General features: G+C 42.9%; 1 protein-coding gene across 1 annotated transcript in view; it reads left to right on the top strand.

Annotated features, from left to right (window-relative positions):
- UNKL (unk like zinc finger) overlaps nucleotides 1-22066 on the top strand; it is a 133574-nt gene that overhangs the window by 80702 nt on the left and 30806 nt on the right. Inside the window, exon 11 of the mRNA XM_065411636.1 lies at nucleotides 11449-11626. Coding sequence (XP_065267708.1) covers nucleotides 11449-11626 — 178 coding nt within the window. The remainder of the gene's footprint in view (nucleotides 1-11448; nucleotides 11627-22066) is intronic.

Raw genomic sequence — 22066 nt, 5'->3', positions numbered from 1 at the left:
CACCACTCAGATGCCAGAGAGGTATCACTCATTCCGCAGTGGTGGGTTTCATATAACAATCTAGATAAACAATAATTAGGGCCCTACCAAATTCACTGTCCGTTTTGGTCAATTTAACTGTCATAGGATTTTAAAAATAGCAGTCAAGCGATTAAAAAAATTAATCGCAATTAATCGTGCAATTAATCACACTGTTAAACAATAATAGAGTACCATTTATTTAAATATTTTTGGATGTTTTCTACATTTTCAAATATATTGATTTCAATTACAACACAGAATACAAAGTGTACAGTGTTCACTTTATATTTATATTTTATTACAAATATTTGCACTGTAAAAAACAAAAGAAATAGTTTTTTCAATTCACCTCATACTGTACTATAGTGCAATCTCTTTATCATGAAAGTTGAACTTACAAATGTAGAATTATGTACAAAAAATAACTTCATTCAAAAATAAAACAATGTAAAACTTTAGAGCATACAAGTCCACTCAGTCCTACTTCAGCCAATCGCTCAGACAAAACAAGTTTGGTTACAATTTGCAGGAGATAATGCTGCCTGCTTCTTGTTTACAATGTCACCTGAAAGTGAGAACAGATGTTTGCATGGCATTTTTATAGCTGGCGTTGCAAGATATTTACGCGCCAGATGCACTAAAGATTCACATGTCCCTTCATGCTTCAACTACCATTTCAGAGGACATGCTTCCATGCTGATGATGGGTTCTGCTCGATAACGATCCAAAGTAGTGCGGACCAACGCATGTTCATTTTCATCATCTGAGTCAGATGCCACCAGCAGAAGGTTGATTTTCTTTTTTGGTGGTTCGGGTTCTGTAGTTTTCGCATCTGAGTGTTGCTCTCTTAAGACTTCTGAAAGCATGCTCCACACCTCATCCCTTCAGATTCTTAAACCTTGGGTCAATTGCTGTAGCTATTTTTAGAAATCTCACAATGGTACCTTCTTTGCGTTTTGTCAAATCTGCAGTGAAAGTTCTTAAAACAAACAACATGTGCTAGGTCATCATCCGAGACTGCTATAACATGAAATATATGGCAGAATGCGAGTAAGACAGAACAGGAGACATACAGTTCTCCCCCAAGGTGTTCAGTCACAAATTAAATTAACACATTATTTTTTTAACGAGCATCATCAGCATGGAGGAATGACCTCTGGAATGGTGGCCGAAGCATGAAGGGGCATAGATTCATAGATTCTAGGACTGGAAGGGACCTCGAGAGGTCATCGAGTCCAGTCCCCTGCCCGCATGGCAGGACCAAATACTGTCTAGACCATCCCTGATAGACATTTATCTAACCTACTCTTAAATATCTCCAGCGATGGAGATTCCACAACCTCCCTAGGCAATTTATTCCAGTGTTTAACCACCCTGACAGTTAGGAACTTTTTCCTAATGTCCAACCTAGACCTCCCTTGCTGCAGTTTAAGCCCATTGCTTCTTGTTCTATCCTCAGAGGCTAAGGTGAACAAGTTTTCTCCCTCCTCCTTATGACACCCTTTTAGATACCTGAAAACTGCTATCATGTCCCCTCTCAGTCTTCTCTTTTCCAAACTAAACAAACCCAATTCTTTCAGCCTTCCTTCATAGGTCATGTTCTCAAGACCTTTAATCATTCTTGTTGCTCTTCTCTGGACCCTTTCCAATTTCTCCACATCTTTCTTGAAATGCGGTGCCCAGAACTGGACACAATACTCCAGCTGAGGCCTAACCAGAGCAGAGTAGAGCGGAAGAATGACTTCTCGTGTCTTGCTCACAACACACCTGTTAATACATCCCAGAATCATGTTTGCTTTTTTTGCAACAGCATCACACTGTTGACTCATATTTAGCTTGTGGTCCACTATAACCCCTAGATCCCTTTCTGCCGTACTCCTTCCTAGACAGTCTCTTCCCATTCTGTATGTGTGAAACTGATTTTTTCTTCCTAAGTGGAGCACTTTGCATTTGTCTTTGTTAAACTTCATCCTGTTTAACTCAGACCATTTCTCCAATTTGTCCAGATCATTTTGAATTATGACCCTGTCCTCCAAAGCAGTTGCAATCCCTCCCAGTTTGGTATCATCCGCAAACTTAATAAGCGTACTTTCTATGCCAATATCTAAGTCGTTAATGAAGATATTGAACAGAGCCGGTCCCAAAACAGACCCCTGCGGAACCCCACTCGTTATGCCTTTCCAGCAGGATTGGGAACCATTAATAACAACTCTCTGAGTACGGTTATCCAGCCAGTTATGCACCCACCTTATAGTAGCCCCATCTAAATTGTATTTGCCTAGTTTGTCGATAAGAATATCATGCGAGACCGTATCAAATGCCTTACTAAAGTCTAGGTATACCACATCCACAGCTTCTCCCTTATCCACAAGACTCGTTATCCTATCGAAGAAAGCTATCAGATTGGTTTGACATGATTTGTTCTTTACAAATCCATGCTGGCTGTTCCCTATCACCTTACCACCTTCCAAGTGTTTGCAGATGATTTCCTTAATTACTTGCTCCATTATCTTCCCTGGCACAGAAGTTAAACTAACTGGTCTGTAGTTTCCTGGGTTGTTTTTATTTCCCTTTTTATAGATGGGCACTATATTTGCCCTTTTCCAGTCTTCTGGAATCTCTCCCGTCTCCCATGATTTTCCAAAGATAATAGCTAGAGGCTCAGATACCTCCTCTATTAGCTCCTTGAGTATTCTAGGATGCATTTCATCAGGCCCTGGTGACTTGCAGGCATCTAACTTTTCTAAGTGATTTTTAACTTGTTCTTTTTTTATTTTATCTGCTAAACCTACCCCCTTCCCATTAGCATTCACTATGTTAGGCATTCCTTCAGACTTCTCGGTGAAGACCAAAACAAAGAAGTCATTATGCATCTCTGCCATTTCCAAGTTTCCTGTTACTGTTTCTCCCTCTTCACTAAGCAGTGGGCCTACCCTGTCTTTGGTCTTCCTCTTGCTTCTAATGTATTGATAAAAAGTCTTCTTGTTCCCCTTTATTCCCGTAGCTAGTTTGAGCTCATTTTGTGCCTTTGCCTTTCTAATCTTGCGCCTGCATTCCTGTGTTGTTTGCCTATATTCATCCTTTGTAATCTGTCCTAGTTTCCATTTTTTATATGACTCCTTTTTATTTTTTAGATCATGCAAGATCTCGTGGTTAAGCCAAGGTGGTCTTTTGCTACATTTTCTATCTTTCCTAACCAGCGGAATAGCTTGCTTTTGGGCCCTTAATAGTGTCCCTTTGAAAAACTGCCAACTCTCCTCAGTTGTTTTTCCCCTCAGTCTTGATTCCCATGGGACCTTACCTATCAGCTCTCTGAGCTTACCAAAATCCGCCTTCCTGAAATCCATTGTCTCTATTTTGCTGTTCTCCCTTCTACCCTTCCTTAGAATTGCAAACTCTATGATTTCATGATCACTTTCACCCAAGCTGCCTTCTACTTTCAAATTCTCAACGAGTTCCTCCCTATTTGTTAAAATCAAGTCTAGAACAGCTTCCCCCCTAGTAGCTTTTTCAACCTTCTGAAATAAAAAGTTGTCTGCAATGCAGTCCAAGAATTTGTTGGATAGTCTGTGCTCCGCTGTGTTATTTTCCCAACATATATCCGGATAGTTGAAGTCCCCCATCACCACCAAATCTTGGGCTTTGGATGATTTTGTTAGTTGTTTAAAAAAAGCCTCATCCACCTCTTCCACCTGGTTAGATGGCCTGTAGTAGACTCCTAGCATGACATCACCCTTGTTTTTTACCCCTTTTAGCCTAACCCAGAGACTCTCAACACTTCCATCTCCTATGTCCATCTCTACCTCAGTCCAAGTGTGTACATTTTTAATATATAAGGCAACACCTCCTCCCTTTTTCCCCTGTCTATCCTTCCTGAGCAAGCTGTATCCATCCACACCAACATTCCAATCATGTGTATTATCCCACCAAGTTTCAGTGATGCCAACAATGTCATAGTTGTATTTATTTATTAGCACTTCCAGTTCTTCCTGCTTATTACCCATACTTCTCGCATTTGTATATAGGCATCTAAGATACTGGTTTGATCTTTCCTCCCAGTTTTGTCCTGACCCTCCTTTCTCTCTGCCAATATAGCCCACACTCCCTCTCGTTTCTGACCCGTCTCCCAGGTCTCCATGTTCCCCACTTACCTGCGGGCTTTGCTCACCTGTCCCCGTCGAACCTAGTTTAAAGCCCTCCTCACTAGGTTAGCCAGTCTGTGTCCAAATAGGGTCTTTCCCCTCCTCGAAAGGTGAACGCCATCTCTGCCTAGCAGTCCTTCCTCAAATAGCATCCCGTGGTCTAGGAAGCCAAAGCCCTCCTGGCGACACCATCTTCGCAGCCAGGCATTCACCTCCATGATGCATCTGTCTCTGCCCGGGCCCCTACCTTTGACAGGAAGAATCAAAGAGAATACCACCTGCGCTCCAAACTCCTTCACCCGTACTCCCAGAGCCCTGTAGTCACTCTTGATCCGCTCAGTGTCACACCGCGCAGTATCATTTGTGCCCACATGGATGAGTAGCATGGGGTAGTAGTCAGAGGGCTGGATAATCCTCGACAATGCCTCCGTAACGTCTCGGATACGGGCTCCCGGCAGGCAGCATACCTCCCGAGATGAAATGTCAGGGCGACAGATGGGCGCCTCCGTCCCCCTCAGCAGAGAGTCTCCGACCACCACTACCCTACGTTTCCTATTCGCAGTGGTGGCAGCAGACCTCCCAGCCTTAGGGGTACGAGGCTTCTCCTCCTTTACTGTAGGGGGTGATGCCTTCTTTCCTGTATCAAGAAGAGCATAACGGTTACCTATTACCACAGCGGGAGGGTTCGGAGCAGGGGTGGAGCACTGCCTGCTGCCAGAAGTAACCAGCTGCCAGTGTCCACCCTGAGCCATCTCCTCCTCCACCAGTGGTGTATCAGCAGTCCTGTGTACTGGGACAGCTACCTCAGCTGTCTCCACATGGACACTGTCCAGGAATTGCTCGTGGATTCGGATGCTTCTCAACCTAGCCACCTCCTCCTGTAGCTCTCCCACCTGCTGCCTGAGAGATTCCACCAGCAGGCACCTTTCACATTGGATGGTCCCCCCAGCCTGGATACAAGTGGAAATTGCAAGTTACAGTCTCTGCAAAACCACACCAGGATCTGGGTAGAAGCATCCATGCTCAGGCGCTCTGTCTGGCTACAGGCGCAGGTGGAGGAGACAGAAGCAGTGCTGGCACAGGTGTTGCGGGTCTTCCTAACCATCGTAAGCCTCCCTCTGTCAAACTCCCGTCTGCAGCCCCCTGTCCGCTGAAAGGGTTGTTTAAGCAAGAAGTTTTAGGTTTTAAGGGGAATAAAGGGAAAACAGATAGAACCGGCAAGGGACCCTCGCCCCTTCCCACTCCCCTTCCCAACTCCCTTGCGAAACTCCCTGTTAGCAGTCCCTGGTCGCTTGTGCGCTGCTTTATAAAGCCCTGGCCTGTATGAATGCCCGGCCCACTGATTAAGGCTCAGCCAATTACCAGAGGCTTCTAGGTTTCAAACCTTCCTTTGAAGCTCACAGCTTCCAACTGCCAGCCACAGCACACGGTCCTTCAAACAACCAAACAACCAAACAGACTGAGAAACACAAGCTCAGCACACAGCAAGTAACCCCCAAACACAAACAAACACACACTACAGACAGTCACTTACCCCAAAAGGGTGCTGTATTGCTCCTCCTTCACCTGGAGAACTCCCTTGCGAAACTCCCTGTTAGCAGCCCCTGTTCGCAAAAGGCATACAAGTGTTTAGCATATCTGGCACATAAATACCTTGCAACGCCGGCTACACAAGTGCCATGCGAACGCATGTTCTCACTTTCAGGTGACATTGTAAATAAGAAGCAGGCAGCAGTATCTTCCGTAAATGTAAATTAACTTGTTTGTCTTAGTGATTGGCTGAGCAAGAAGTAGGACTGAGTGGACTTGTAGTCTCTAAAGTTTTGCATTGTTTTGTTTTTGAGTGCAGTTACGTAATAAAAAAAATCTATATTTGTAAATTACACTTTCATGATAGAGATTGCACTGCAGTACTTGTATGAGGTGAATTGAAAAATACTATTTCTTTTGTTTATCATTTTTACAGTGCAAATATTTGTAATCAAAAATATAATATAAAGTGGGCATTGTATACTTTGTATTCTGTGTTCAAATATATTGATTTCTATTAGAATAGAAAAACATCAAAAAATATGTAATAAATTTCAACTGGTATTCTATTGTTTAACAGTGCAATTAACGATTAATTTTTTTAATCGCGATTTATGTTTTGAGTTAATGGCGTGAATTAACTGCGATTAATAGACAGCCCTAAAAATAGTAAATTTCATGATTTCAGCTATTTAAATCTGTAATTTCACGGTGTTGTAATTGTAGGGGTCCTGACCCAAAAAGGAGTTGGGGAGGCACAATGTTATTGGGGGGGGGGGTTTGCAGTACTGCTACCCTTACTTCTGCGCTGCTGCTGGCGTTGGCACTACCTTCAGAGCTGGGCAGCATAGAAGTAAGGATGGCATGTTATGGTATTGCCACCCATACTTCTGCGCTGCTGCCTGCAGAGCTGAGCCCCCTCAGCCAGCAGCCACCACTCCGGCTGCTCAGCTCTGAAGTCAGCAGCGCAGAAGTAAGGGTGGCATGGTATGATATTGCCACCCTTACTTCTGCACTGCTGGCTGGGCACTGCCTTCAGAGCTGGGTGCCCGGCCAACAGTCGCCGCTCTCCAGCTGCCAAGTCTTAAGGCAGCGCAGAAGTAAGGGTGGTAATACCACAACCCCCCTAAAATAACCTTATGACCCCCCTGCAACTCCCTTTTGGGCAGGACCCCCAATTTGAGAAATGCTGGTCTCCCCCGTGAAATCTGTATAGTATAGGGTAAAAGCACATAAAAGACCAGATTTCACAGGGGGGGAGACCAAATTTCATGGTCTGTGATGCGTTTTTCATGGTCCTGAATTTGGTTAGGCCCTAACAATAATTAATAAATACTTAACATTTATGAAGCTATTTAATCTTCAAAGCCTAGGAAAAACAGTAGCATAACTGGTTTGTTTATACAGGATTTTGCACATTTAAAGTGCTGTATAAGTGTTGAATGTAATGTTACCACTTTTGACCCGAGTGGCTAGCCAAAAATTTGGGATCTTTGCAGGTTGTTCCAGTTAGGAGGAGAAATTGACATTAGGTATTTCAGGCAATTTTGTTTATTTACAAAGAATGTACAAAGTCCTGTTTCCCTGAACACAGTAGGAAGCAAACAACAGGAGACAGTTCCTTTGTTTGCTATTCCAAACCTGTCTTTCCAGCCAGCACATAGGCACCGACTCCGTGGGTGCTCTGGGGCTGGAGCACCCACGGGGAAAAATTGGTGGGTGCTTTGAACCCATCAGCAGCCAAGCTCCCCGCCCCCCCTCCTCATCTTGCCTCCTCCCCTGAGCGCGCCACGTCCCCGCTTCTCCTCCCAGCGCTTGCTGCCGCAAAACAGCTGTTCTGTACACGGCGCGCTCAGGGGAGGAGGTGGGGAAGAGGTGGGGCCAGGGCGAGGATTTGGGGAAGGGGTTGGAATGGGGGCAGGGGGGAGGCGGGGCAGGGGTGGAGTTGGGGGCAGAGGCGGGTCGAGCACCCACCGGCGCCAGCAGAAGTCGGCGCCTATGAGACAGCACTCTGTACCCAGCCAGTTTTTTTCTCTTCACGTTCTCTCAGGCCTACATTACCAACCTGCTGTCAGGGCTGGCTTTAGGACCTGCGGGGCCCGATTCCGCGGTCCGGGTCTTCAGCGGCACTTCGGCAGCGGGGGGTCCGCTCCGCGTCTTCCACGGCACTGAAGGACCCCCCCACCGCCAAAATGCTGCTGAAGACCCCGGAGCAGCCCCCCCCGCCGCCGAAATGCCGCTGGAGCGGACTGCCGCCGGGTGAGCCTAATGTGCGGGGCCCTCTTGGGCGCGGGGAATCGGTGGAATTGGCCTAAAGCCGGCCCTGCCTGCTGTTACTGTCTGATTGGCTTTCTCTCTGTGCTTCAGCTTGTGCTGTTTCTCGCTCATTCTCTCACATAGATACCAAAACAGTTTCACCAATCAAAGTGCTAGCCCCTGCATTTGAAATCCCTTGGGCTTCTACTCAGATTTAGCTTCTACTCAGTTTTGCCATGTGCCTGTGTTCTGGGTGCTACTGCTACTGTTTCAGCCACCTGATTACAATGGCTTCTTTACATTTATCCTGATTGTAATGCAATAGCCATGCCTGACCCATAACAACAAGGTTTAACTCAATCCATAAGAATAAGAATTGAAGTGCTAGTGACTGTTATAGTAAAGGTTGCTTGATTATTCTTATTATAAACCCCTATTTTCATTTCTGAAACTTCCTCTTTCTGGCTGAAATCTTCTAGGTCTCATCTCTCCCTAAAGATGATTTTTAAAAGTTGGAGCTGAAACAACTATATCATATTTAGGTCCACAAGCGAGAAAACATTTTCCCACTTAAAAATAAGTGATTACATTTTTTTTAACCATGCTAGCACCAAAACAGTTGGGGCTAGGAAGTGTAAATATGGCAGAGAAATAGCCCTCTTTAGAAATGCTTGGTTTCATTGGGCAGAGATGTGCATCACTGAAAATTTTACTTTGCACATGTGTAATATTGGGGGTATAGGGTTTTTTAGTACTTTTAACCAGTGTTCTAAGGGAAGGAAGACTGCACTGCACATGCATACTTGTCTAGCATAGCTAACAGTGTGCTGAGAAGAGTTGTCTCAACTACTGGGCTGCTGTTAAGGTGCAAACTAAGGCCCTGATCCAGCAAACAATTACACATATGATAACTTTATGCACGTGACATGTCCTGATAACTTCACACATAAGTTGTCCCATGTAAATCAAACACTTGTGTACATGTTCGCAGGATTAGGTAATAAATGTAGTTCTACCTCATTCTATCTACAACTACATACAAAAAACTACATTAACATATTTTTAATGTTGCAAATCAAACAGTCAGAATGTAGGAAATGCTATAATTAAGGTGGCCTGTGTATTCTTAATTCTGCCCCCTTGTGCATTATGATTATGGATATGATTTTGTCACGGTAAAATTAGGCAAACTTCACGGAGCAGTCATGGTAAAAATATACAAAATCAGGGTATGGTCACGGTTGGGGCTGAAGCCAGAGCCGAAGAAGTCACAGAGATCTGTTAAAGTCATGGAATCTGTGACCTCCATGACCAAACCATATCCTTAGATATGACACAGTTTTGAAGTATATGATTACATACTGTTTTTTCCTCATTCACTGCACAGGATGAATGGTGCTCACATCATGATAAGATACTCAATATTTTGTTTTATCCTCAATCTTCACCGTGTGGCCCCATGCTGTATTTACTGCACACCATTCAAACTATGCTCTGAATATGGAATTATTAATTTTGTCATGAACTTTTCTGTGGCACTCCTGATGGTAGAATCTTCACGCTTCACTAACATTAATGAATTTATCTTCACAACATCCCTATGAGGTAAGGTGGTATTATTATTTCCATTTTACAGATGGGGAAATGAGGCACAGAGACATTAATTTCAGAAGTGTACGCAATTTTTGGGTGCCCAATTTGAGATGCCTATGCCCTGATTTTTCAGAGAACTTAATATTTTATAGCACTTTATAGGTTCAAAATATAACTCCCATTGACTTCAGTTGCAGCTGTGAGTGATGAGACCTAAGATCTGATTTACAAAAGTACTAAAGTTAGGCACCTAGAAAATGGGGACTACCCAATTGGTGACCACTTGTGAAGTAAGTGTTAGATTTAAATGTCTTTCCCAGCATCACATAGGAATTCTGTGGCAAAGGAATAGGATTCTATCCATGCTTCAGGGTGACATTCAACTGCATTAACCGCTAGACCATCCTTTCTCTTCCTGCAGTCCCCTGTCTCATTCATTACCTGGCTACTTTTCATAGATTCCTGTTTCAGTCAAACACTGGGATACTTGGGAAGCAAAGTTGTAGATCTAGGAGTATTGGCATATTGATGACACAGCATACTCTATAGTATTTCACAAACAGAAGTTGGTCCAATAAAAGATATTACCTCAGCCACCTTGTCTCTCTAATATCCTGGAACCAACACGGCTACAGCTACATTGCATACAACAGTCTTTCCAAGCATTCTATCATAGGTTGAATGAAAGAGGTGATTGAACTGAGAATTTAAGAGACTTCACAGTTGAGAGCTAGACATCACATTCAGTAGTGCACTAGAAATGCAGACTTAGATCGAACTTTCAAGAAGGAGATGCAACTCCCACCATAACCCTTTGAGATGCACGCAAAAGAAATTGATGAAGTCAGCATAATACACTATCCACTTGTGCAAGATCTTGAGACAAGTCAACAGTTCCCCTTCATGGACAGGATCAGAAAACTACAAAAATATCTACTAGTATCAACATGCATATTTGGCCTTTGTCCATTGCCATATAGAAATTGTTTATCAGTTCTACAACCAGTCTCGTTTCCATAGTATGTCCAGGTCTGAAATCTGACTGGAAACCACCAAAGATATTGGTACAAATCAGTTTACCACTTCAGCAGAGAACTAATGTATTAATGCAAATTCAGTGCTCCTGAGTCATAGGCACCAATGAAATAAGTTACTGTTCCATACACTGTTATTGAAACTTGATGATACTATTTTGTTAATTTTTTAAATTAAAAGACACACAAAAAAGTTGGGTTCTGCACAAACTCACTCCAAACTTTTTGAAACTTAATTTTCCTGTTCAGAATGTTAACTGGTGACATTTAATAAATTTGTAGGGAAAAAACTATCTTGAATCAAAGTCCTAACCTCTTTCCTTGGGTCAGCAGGGCTCAGCTAGAGGTAAGCAGCACAGGGGTACAAGCGCCATATGTACAGTCATATTTTGACACTACGCTAGCTAACTTGGACACTAGCTTCAGTAAGATATAGGTGTATGAGTCTGTATGTTTATGTCTAGGAAATGGATTAAATGACCTAATGCCTCTAGGTCTTTTACACCTCAAATTTCTATGATCATTTTTATACGGGAATACAGAATTGACCTCAATCACCTCTTGCATGGATTTTTTTTTCTTTTGGAATTGTTCCTCAGGCTCCAACTGTCCTAGCCTGTTGTATAACTGCCTTTGTGACATATATTTTCTGGAAGCAATTTCCAGACTGTTGGAATGTGCTAGCTGTGTCAAGCACATTTGCTGCCAAATACACAGGAACATGATCCTAAATTCATTAATTCCATAGATTCTTCTATTGTGCAAATTTAAATAACCTATATAATGTCTCCCAAATCTTTGTTTTTAAGATTATTTTAATAATTTTGTTTACAAATGCATTTTGCTTATTTTATTTATATATTTTTAAACAGAACCATCTCAGTGTTTTTTCAGTGGTTAATCCACTTGCTTCAAGTATAACCTCCAGTATAACTTCTAGTCTGGCTTCCAGTATTGGATCAGATAATTCATCCCCAACAGCTCTCTCAGTTATCAGTGCCAAAGCTCTCCCATTCTACTCTGGCAGTAATACAGTTGAATCAGTTATAGGTAAGTCTGAGCATTTCCTCTTTTATTGCACGTTTTGTATTTTTTTCAAGATTATTCTATTTTAATATACGTTCAGAAAATGCATACTGAAAAGGGCGGTTACATTTTTACATATTTGCTTTATTATCTGCAATTAAAATTAATACTTGGAATTGAATTTAATGTTTTTCCAAATCAGCAGCTTTTGTAAATTCTCAGATGGAAATTTAGGAATTATCAACCTGGAACAGATCAGTGGACCATTTAATCTGGTATTCTGTTTCTGATAGTGGCCAATATTTAAGAAGTTATAAAACTTTGATAATGTATCTAATTGTGCTCTTATAGGAGAGGGGTTATTCTCCTGATTCCTGCTGGTGATCAGTTCATGCCATCGAACATGAGGACGGATATTATTTTACAATTTTATTCCAGCAAGTGTAATTGCCGATTATGTTCTATTAATAGAAATGTGAATTCTTTCTTTGAGTGATTGTCCCTATATATTCCATTCTTAATGCTCATGAGATTGGAATCTTTTGGCCAGCAGCGTCCATCGGGGCTGTGCATGCGCCCTGAATGTCCTTGTGCCCTGTACTGCGGGCATAAATGATAGAGCATGCCCAACTGTCCCTCAGATCCCTCTTCACCACCCGTAGCTGGCAATGTCTGTGTCATGATGCACTCACAAGAACTTGCATGCATCTGAAAAAATGGGGTTTTTTACCCACAAAATCTTATGCCCAAATAAATCTGTTAGTCTTTAAGGTGCCACCAGACTCCATGTTGTTTTCACAAGAACTATTTTTTTACATAATTTGTAAACAATTAGTATTACTAATATTTACTATAGTTAGTGTAGTTTTTGCCTGTTGGCATATGGGCTTGTTGTTTTTGTTTTTATTTTCAGATTTTTGAGGGAAAGTATTTTTTCCTGGTACCAATTATAATGTGTTTTCACGTCCCTGTGGCCCGCACCGCTTCCCGCAGCTCCCATTGGCCGGGAACGGTGAACCGCAGCCACTGGGAGCTGCGGGTGGCCGTGCAAATGTAAACAAACTGTCTGGCGACCCGCCAGCAGATTACCCTGATGGGCCACGTGCAGGCCGCAGATTGCCCTACTGTCCTAGAAAGTTTAATGAGAGCCCCATTTGAGCCGTTGGCAACTTGCTCTTTGCTATATTTATCCATGAAGATAATATTTAAGTAGCAATTATCAGCCAAAAGAATTGGGGAAATACAGGAACTTATTGCAGGCGTTCTTCATAAAATATTCCATAAGGATAAGGTCATCCTGAGGCCCCATCCCAAGGTCTTCCATAAAATAGTCGCCGATTTTCATTTGAACTAAATTAATTTGCCAGATTTCCGCCCACCCCCCAAACACATTCTAATCAGGGGGAGGCTAGTTTACATATGTTAGATGTCTTTAGAGCACTTTTGTACTATTTACATAGGACTAAATCGTTTAGAGCCTCCCCAAGAAATTTTTATGGCATTTCTTGATGGGGCTCATTATTTCAACCCTCAGGCTTTTCATAGATTCATAGATTCTAGGACTGGAAGGGACCTCGAGAGGTCATCGAGTCCAGTCCCCTGCCCGCATGGCAGGACCAAATACTGTCTAGACCATCCCTGATAGACATTTATCTAACCTACTCTTAAATATCTCCAGAGATGGAGATTCCACAACCTCCCTAGGCAATTTATTCCAGTGTTTGACCACCCTGACAGTTAGGAACTTTTTCCTAATGTCCAACCTAAACCTTCCTTGCTGCAGTTTAAGCCCATTGCTTCTTGTTCTATCCTCAGAGGCTAAGGTGAACAAGTTTTCTCCCTCCTCCTTATGACACCCTTTTAGATACCTGAAAACTGCTATCATGTCCCCTCTCCGTCTTCTCTTTTCCAAACTAAACAAACCCAATTCTTTCAGCCTTCCTTCATAGGTCATGTTCTCAAGACATTTAATCATTCTTGTTGCTCTTCTCTGGACCCTTTCCAATTTCTCCACATCTTCCTTGAAATGCGGTGCCCAGAACTGGACACAATACTCCAGCTGAGGCCTAACCAGAGCAGAGTAGAGCGGAAGAATGACTTCTCGTGTCTTGCTCACAACACACCTGTTAATACATCCCAGAATCATGTTTGCTTTTTTTGCAACAGCATCACACTGTTGACTCATATTTAGCTTGTGGTCCACTATAACCCCTAGATCCCTTTCTGCCGTACTCCTTCCTAGACAGTCTCTTCCCATTCTGTATGTGTGAAACTGATTTTTTCTTCCTAAGTGGAGCACTTTGCATTTGTCTTTGTTAAACTTCATCCTGTTTAACTCAGACCATTTCTCCAATTTGTCCAGATCATTTTGAATTATGACCCTGTCCTCCAAAGCAGTTGCAATCCCTCCCAGTTTGGTATCATCCGCAAACTTAATAAGCGTACTTTCTATGCCAATATCTAAGTCGTTAATGAAGATATTGAACAGAGCCGGTCCCAAAACAGACCCCTGCGGAACCCCACTCATTATGCCTTTCCAGCAGGATTGGGAACCATTAATAACAACTCTCTGAGTACGGTTATCCAGCCAGTTATGCACCCACCTTATAGTAGCCCCATCTAAATTGTATTTGCCTAGTTTGTCGATAAGAATATCATGCGAGACCGTATCAAATGCCTTACTAAAGTCTAGGTATACCACATCCACAGCTTCTCCCTTATCCACAAGACTCGTTATCCTATCGAAGAAAGCTATCAGATTGGTTTGACATGATTTGTTCTTTACAAATCCATGCTGGCTGTTCCCTATCACCTTACCACCTTCCAAGTGTTTGCAGATGATTTCCTTAATTACTTGCTCCATTATCTTCCCTGGCACAGAAGTTAAACTAACTGGTCTGTAGTTTCCTGGGTTGTTTTTATTTCCCTTTTTATAGATGGGCACTATATTTGCCCTTTTCCGGTCTTCTGGAATCTCTCCCGTCTCCCATGATTTTCCAAAGATAATAGCTAGAGGCTCAGATACCTCCTCTATTAGCTCCTTGAGTATTCTAGGATGCATTTCATCAGGCCCTGGTGACTTGCAGGCATCTAACTTTTCTAAGTGATTTTTAACTTGTTCTTTTTTTATTTTATTTGCTAAACCTACCCCCTTCCCATTAGCATTCACTATGTTAGGCATTCCTTCAGACTTCTCGGTGAAGACCGAAACAAAGAAGTCATTAAGCATCTCTGCCATTTCCAAGTTTCCTGTTACTGTTTCTCCCTCTTCACTAAGCAGTGGGCCTACCCTGTCTTTGGTCTTCCTCTTGCTTCTAATGTATTGATAAAAAGTCTTCTTGTTCCCCTTTATTCCCGTAGCTAGTTTGAGCTCATTTTGTGCCTTTGCCTTTCTAATCTTGCGCCTGCATTCCTGTGTTGTTTGCCTATATTCATCCTTTGTAATCTGTCCTAGTTTCCATTTTTTATATGACTCCTTTTTATTTTTTAGATCATGCAAGATCTCGTGGTTAAGCCAAGGTGGTCTTTTGCTACATTTTCTATCTTTCCTAACCAGCGGAATAGCTTGCTTTTGGGCCCTTAATAGTGTCCCTTTGAAAAACTGCCAACTCTCCTCAGTTGTTTTTCCCCTCAGTCTTGATTCCCATGGGACCTTACCTATCAGCTCTCTGAGCTTACCAAAATCCGCCTTCCTGAAATCCATTGTCTCTATTTTGCTGTTCTCCCTTCTACCCTTCCTTAGAATTGCAAACTCTATGATTTCATGATCACTTTCACCCAAGCTGCCTTCTACTTTCAAATTCTCAACGAGTTCCTCCCTATTTGTTAAAATCAAGTCTAGAACAGCTTCCCCCCTAGTAGCTTTTTCAACCTTCTGAAATAAAAAGTTGTCTGCAATGCAGTCCAAGAATTTGTTGGATAGTCTGTGCCCCGCTGTGTTATTTTCCCAACATATATCCGGATAGTTGAAGTCCCCCATCACCACCAAATCTTGGGCTTTGGATGATTTTGTTAGTTGTTTAAAAAAAGCCTCATCCACCTCTTCCACCTGGTTAGGTGGCCTGTAGTAGACTCCTAGCATGACATCACCCTTGTTTTTTACCCCTTTTAGCCTAACCCAGAGACTCTCAACACTTCCATCTCCTATGTCCATCTCTACCTCAGTCCAAGTGTGTACATTTTTAATATATAAGGCAACACCTCCTCCCTTTTTCCCCTGTCTATCCTTCCTGAGCAAGCTGTATCCATCCACACCAACATTCCAATCATGTGTATTATCCCACCAAGTTTCAGTGATGCCAACAATGTCATAGTTGTATTTATTTATTAGCACTTCCAGTTCTTCCTGCTTATTACCCATACTTCTCGCATTTGTATATAGGCATCTAAGATACTGGTTTGATCTTTCCTCCCAGTTTTGTCCTGACCCTCCTTTCTCTCTGCCAATATAGCCCACACTCCCTCTCGTTTCCGACCCGTCTCCCAGGTCTCCATGTTCCCCACTTACCTGCGGGCTTTGCTCACCTGTCCCCGTCGAACCTAGTTTAAAGCCCTCCTCACTAGGTTAGCCAGTCTGTGTCCAAATAGGGTCTTTCCCCTCCTCGAAAGGTGAACGCCATCTCTGCCTAGCAGTCTTTCCTCAAATAGCATCCCGTGGTCTAGGAAGCCAAAGCCCTCCTGGCGACACCATCTTTGCAGCCAGGCATTCACCTCCATGATGCATCTGTCTCTGCCCGGGCCCCTACCTTTGACAGGAAGAATCAAAGAGAATACCACCTGCGCTCCAAACTCCTTCACCCGTACTCCCAGAGCCCTGTAGTCACTCTTGATCCGCTCAGTGTCACACCGCGCAGTATCATTTGTGCCCACATGGATGAGTAGCATGGGGTAGTAGTCAGAGGGCTGGATAATCCTCGACAATGCCTCCGTAACGTCTCGGATACGGGCTCCCGGCAGGCAGCATACCTCCCGAGATGAAATGTCAGGGCGACAGATGGGCGCCTCCGTCCCCCTCAGCAGAGAGTCTCCGACCACCACTACCCTACGTTTCCTATTCGCAGTGGTGGCAGCAGACCTCCCAGCCTTAGGGGTACGAGGCTTCTCCTCCTTTACTGTAGGGGGTGATGCCTTCTTTCCTGTATCAAGAAGAGCATAACGGTTACCTATTACCACAGCGGGAGGGTTCGGAGCAGGGGTGGAGCACTGCCTGCTGCCAGAAGTAACCAGCTGCCAGTGTCCACCCTGAGCCATCTCCTCCTCCACCAGTGGTGTATCAGCAGTCCTGTGTACTGGGACAGCTACCTCAGCTGTCTCCACATGGACACTGTCCAGGAATTGCTCGTGGATTCGGATGCTTCTCAACCTAGCCACCTCCTCCTGTAGCTCTCCCACCTGCTGCCTGAGAGATTCCACCAGCAGGCACCTTTCACATTGGATGGTCCCCCCAGCCTGGATACCAGTAAGTGGAAATTGCAAGTTACAGTCTCTGCAAAACCACACCAGGATCTGGATAGAAGCATCCATGCTCAGGCGCTCTGTCTGGCTACAGGCGCAGGTGGAGGAGACAGAAGCAGTGCTGGCACAGGTGTTGCGGGTCTTCCTAACCATCGTAAGTCTCCCTCTGTCAAACTCCCGTCTGCAGCCCCCTGTCCGCTGAAAGGGTTGTTTAAGCAAGAAGTTTTAGGTTTTAAGGGGAATAAAGGGAAAACAGATAGAACCGGCAAGGGACCCTCGCCCCTTCCCACTCCCCTTCCAAACTCCCTTGCGAAACTCCCTGTTAGCAGCCCCTGTTCGCAAAAGTTTCATTAGTCTATTATAAGCTAGCCAATTCAGATTTCACCAGCTCAGGTTAGGACTCATTTCAATAGGGCTCAGGCATCATCTGCGGCTTCCTTGGGAAGCATACCCATCTCAGAATTACACAGTGCAGCAACTTGGGGTTCAGTCCATAACTTTACAAAACATGTTCCCTCATTGAAGCATCAAGATATGATGCTGCTTTTGGCAGAGCTGTGCTACAGTCTTTGTTTAGGTGGACTCCAAACACCCACCTCCTCCTCATCAGGTCAGTGCTTGAGAGTCACCAAGAGTGGCGTATGTATGGAAAATCACTTGAAGAATAAGGAATGGTTACTTACTTTACAGTAACTGTGGTTGTTTGAGATGCTCCCTCCTTCCCTGCTACTATGGAGTCCCTTAACATCTGGATTCTGTATTGACAAAATAGCTAATGGGCGGTTGGGCCCACTCTACCCTTTGTGCCTTTGGTACAGGGCATGAGGACACTAGGGGCACATGCATGGCCCCAATAGGCATGGCTAGCTAAAAGAGTCTGGTCTCGAGATCATGGTGTCCATGCATATCAAGAGTGGAATATATGTATGGACAGCACATCTTGAAGAACCATCGTTATTTTAAGATAAGTAACTGTTTCTTCCTTTTTAGAACCTTCCTAAGCTGTTAGCCTCACTAATACATAAGTGAATTTCACAGCATAATTATACATTAGGTAAAAATTATCTTTTTAATTGTTAATTTTGTTGCCTCCTCTTTTGTAGCCCAAAGTGTTTAACAGCTATCTGTTCTCTTTATTAGTTAATTTGCTGTACTTTGATAACCGTTCCACTGGGCAGTTAGCTTGCTTAAAATGTTGAAAGGGCATATTCTTTGAGTATACAACATAACTACAATGTTAACTTTAACACGCTCAAGATTAAATTGCTGTATGCTACAGAAGATGGGTATTTTTCTGTACAAGAGTTCTCCATGACGGCTCATTCCCTCTTGCTCACATTGGTATAACTAATGTGAAATCCCTCATAATGCCCCTCTCTTCCAGCACACAAATCTTCCTGCCCAATTCCACTGAGTCCAATGGGTTTTGCAGCTAGAAGGGATAAAGGTATTTACCCTCTCAACTGAAAAATGCACCTGCACGCCCCTGACAAGAACCCAGTGCTTACATCTCAGCCTTTAGAACCCATCCAATTCCTCCTGAGTGTTTCTTAGCTGCTAGTTAGGGCTGTGAAAGTTACATTCCTGGTATAATTTGCTTTGTTGTTTTAGTTAGCTAATAAATGTGAAAGCCAGGTGTGTCCTAAATAAAATTGGATTGCATCTTCTTAAATTTCTGTATTAGAAATTCAATTAGATGGGTCAATTCTTACAATTAAAGCTCACATTTGAAGTTTCCTGTTATGAACATTATGTTTACATTCTTATCTATGAATGACTGTAGGAAAGTTGGGATAAAGATCCGCTAATTATTGTCATTCACAAAATTTTTATTCTTAAATCTGTCAGGAGCTCAGACAAATTTGGGAATAAAACTTGTGAAAAAACAAAATTTACAGGTGTTCAGCAATGAATTGTGCTATGATACATGCTTCTGTTTTGGGACCCAATTCAACTCCTATTAAAATCAATGGAAAGACTCTCTCTGACTTTAGAGCAGTGGTCCCCAAACTGTGGGGCATGACCCCTAGTGGGACATGGAGGAACGTTTTGGGGGTGCACAGTGGGCCAGCCCCCACGGTGGGACGGGGAGTGAGTGCCATGCTTCCAGCCCTGCTCCATCCCCAGACCAGCTCAGTCTCCAACCCTGTTCAGCCCCCAGTCCTGCTCCACCCCCAGCTCCACTCTGTCCCCAGACCAGCTCTGCTCTCATTCCCTCTCCATCCCCAGACCAGCTCCGCCTCTAGCCCCAGCTCCTCCCCCATCCCCAGTTCCGCCCCCAGCTCTGCCTTCAGCCTAAGCTCCACTGCTGAGGAAGCCTTGGCTGTGCAGTAATGGAGGGTGGGGAGGCGCGGACAGATTCCATTAATGGTAAGGGGGGGGGAGGCATAACTAGAAATGTTTGTGCACCACTGCTTTAGAGAGTGAGTTAGAACTAACCCTTTGTGGTATGTGACATTTCAAGCCTATGGAGCTTTTTATCTGCGTTCTCAAATGAAACTATCTGCATCCCATTCAAACAGGTCTCTCGCTTTTTTTTGTTGTTGTCCTTTACATGATAGATAAGATCTATCTGGATTGACAGAGGAGGATATATATTGCTTTAGAATTTGCTTTGTGTATGGCATTTTATACTGTGATTTTTACATGAATTTTATTAAGTTATCTAGTTTTATGATTAATACTGCATTATGGGTGTGCATGGTGCTTTACCATATTTAAGTACAATTAAGGTTGTGCTGAAAGCTGATTGATGTGTGAGAACGATTCTGAGGAGAATCCAATCAGCAGAAATTACACAGAAGAAACAATTCAATTGAAATCTTTAGAATCTGTCATTATTATGATTATTTGTGGTGTGTGTGTAAGTAAAATGAAGCTCTGCCTGAGCTCAAGTTTATAATCTATGAGCATAGATGCTCTCATTCCCTCCTTCTTATTCTACCACCATCTTTATTCCAGCTATACCTTCAGTTCTTCTTCCCTTCATTCACCCAATACCTCACATTCACTCTCACCTTCTTTCCAACACCCTCTCCCCATCCCATATCCTCTTCCTCACTTTCACTCAATAATTGACCCAGGCATTTTTCTTTCTCAAATCACTCTTTCCGCTTCCTTAGAAGGTGAGGTTATTTGCTCCCTCTACAAGGCAAGGAGGCATTTGTATTGTATTAAAGAGGCTTCCTTGCATGACAGACACTGGGCAGTGTATAGTACCCATCAGCAATGTACGTGGTTATGTATCTACATGGTTTTGGGGAACCTTGATTACTACTAATTTTAATTATGTATTGTATAAGTGTCCACTTTGTGTTATAGAGCACAGTGGACAGGGTACATGTCATAACAAATCATGGGGATGGGGGGGTTGATGGGGTCCCTCTTTCATCACGTCATGATACAATTCAACTAGGGCTGTCGATTAATTGCAGTGAACTCAATACGATTAACTCAAAAAAATTAATTGTGATTAAAAAAATTAATTGCAATTAATCGTACTGTTCAAAAATAGAATACCAATTGAAATGTATTAAATATTTTTGGATGTTTTTCTACATTTTCAAATACATTGTTTTCTATTACAACACAGAATACAAAGTATACAGTGCTCACTTTATATTATTATTTTTATTACAAATATTTGCACTGTAAAAATGATAAAAGAAATTGTATTTTTCAATTCACCTCATGCAAGTACTGTAGTACAATCTCTTTATTGTGAAAGTGTAACTTACAAATGTAGATTTCTTTATTGTTACATAACTGCACTCAAAAACACAATGTAAAACTTTAGAGACTACAAGTCCACTCGGTCCTACTTCTTGTTCAGCCAATCGCTAAGACAAACAAGTTTGTTTACATTTACGGGAGATACTGCTGTCTGCTTCTTATTTATAATGTGAGAAAGTGAGAACAGGTGTTCGCATGACACTTGTGTAGCCAGCGTTGCAAGGTATTTATGTGCCAGATATGCTAAACATTCATATGCCTCCTCATGCTTCGGCCACCATTACAGAGGACATGCTTCCATGCAGATGATGCTTGTTAAAAAAATAATGAATTAATTTAATTTGTGACTGAACTCCTTGGGGGAGAATTGTACGTCCCCTGCTCTGTCTTACCCGCATTCTGCCATATATTTCATGTTATAGCAGCCTCGGATGATGACCCAGCACATGTTCATTTTAAGAACACTTTCACAGCAGATTTGACAAAACGCAAAGACGGTACCTATGTGAGATTTCTAAAAATAGCTACAGCACTCAACCCAAGGTTTAAGAATCTGAAGTGCTGTCCAAAATCTGAGAGGGACGAGGTGTGGAGCATGCTTTCAGAAGTCTTAAAAGAGCAACACTCAGATGCGAAAACTACAGAATCCAAACCACCAAAAAAGAAAATCAACCTTCTGCTGGTGGCTTCTGACTCAGATGATGAAAATGAACATGCGTCGGTCCGCACTACTTTGGATCGTTATCGTGCAGAACCCATCATCAGCATGGATGCATGTCCTCTGGAATGGTGACTGAAGCATGAAGGGACATGTGAATCTTTAGCGCAGGGGTCGGCAAATGTCAGAAGTGGTGTGCCGAGTCTTCATTTATTCACTCTAATTTAAGGTTTCGCGTGCCAGTAATACATTTTAACATTTTTAGAAGGTCTCTTTCTATAAGTCTATAATATATAACTAAACTATTGTTGTATATAAAGTAAATAAGGTTTTTAAAATGTTTAAGAAACTTCATTTAAAATTAAATTAAAATGCAGAGCCCCCCGGACCGGTGGCCAGGACCCAGGCAGTGTGAGTGCCACTGAAAATCAGCTCACGTGCCACATTCGGCACACGTGCCATAGGTTGCCTACCCCCGCTTTAGCACATCTGGCACGTAAATATCTTGCAACCCCAGCTACAACAGTGCCATGCGAATGCCTGTTCTCACTTTCAGGTGACATTGTAAACAAGAAGCAGGCAGCATTATCTCCTGCAAATTGTAACCAAACTTGTTTTGT

The sequence above is a fragment of the Emys orbicularis genome, chromosome 10 (assembly GCF_028017835.1).
Source record: "Emys orbicularis isolate rEmyOrb1 chromosome 10, rEmyOrb1.hap1, whole genome shotgun sequence".
Lineage (NCBI taxonomy): Eukaryota > Metazoa > Chordata > Testudines > Emydidae > Emys > Emys orbicularis.
Note: the sequence above shows the minus strand (reverse complement) of the source record. Positions and strands in the feature narration are given on the sequence as shown.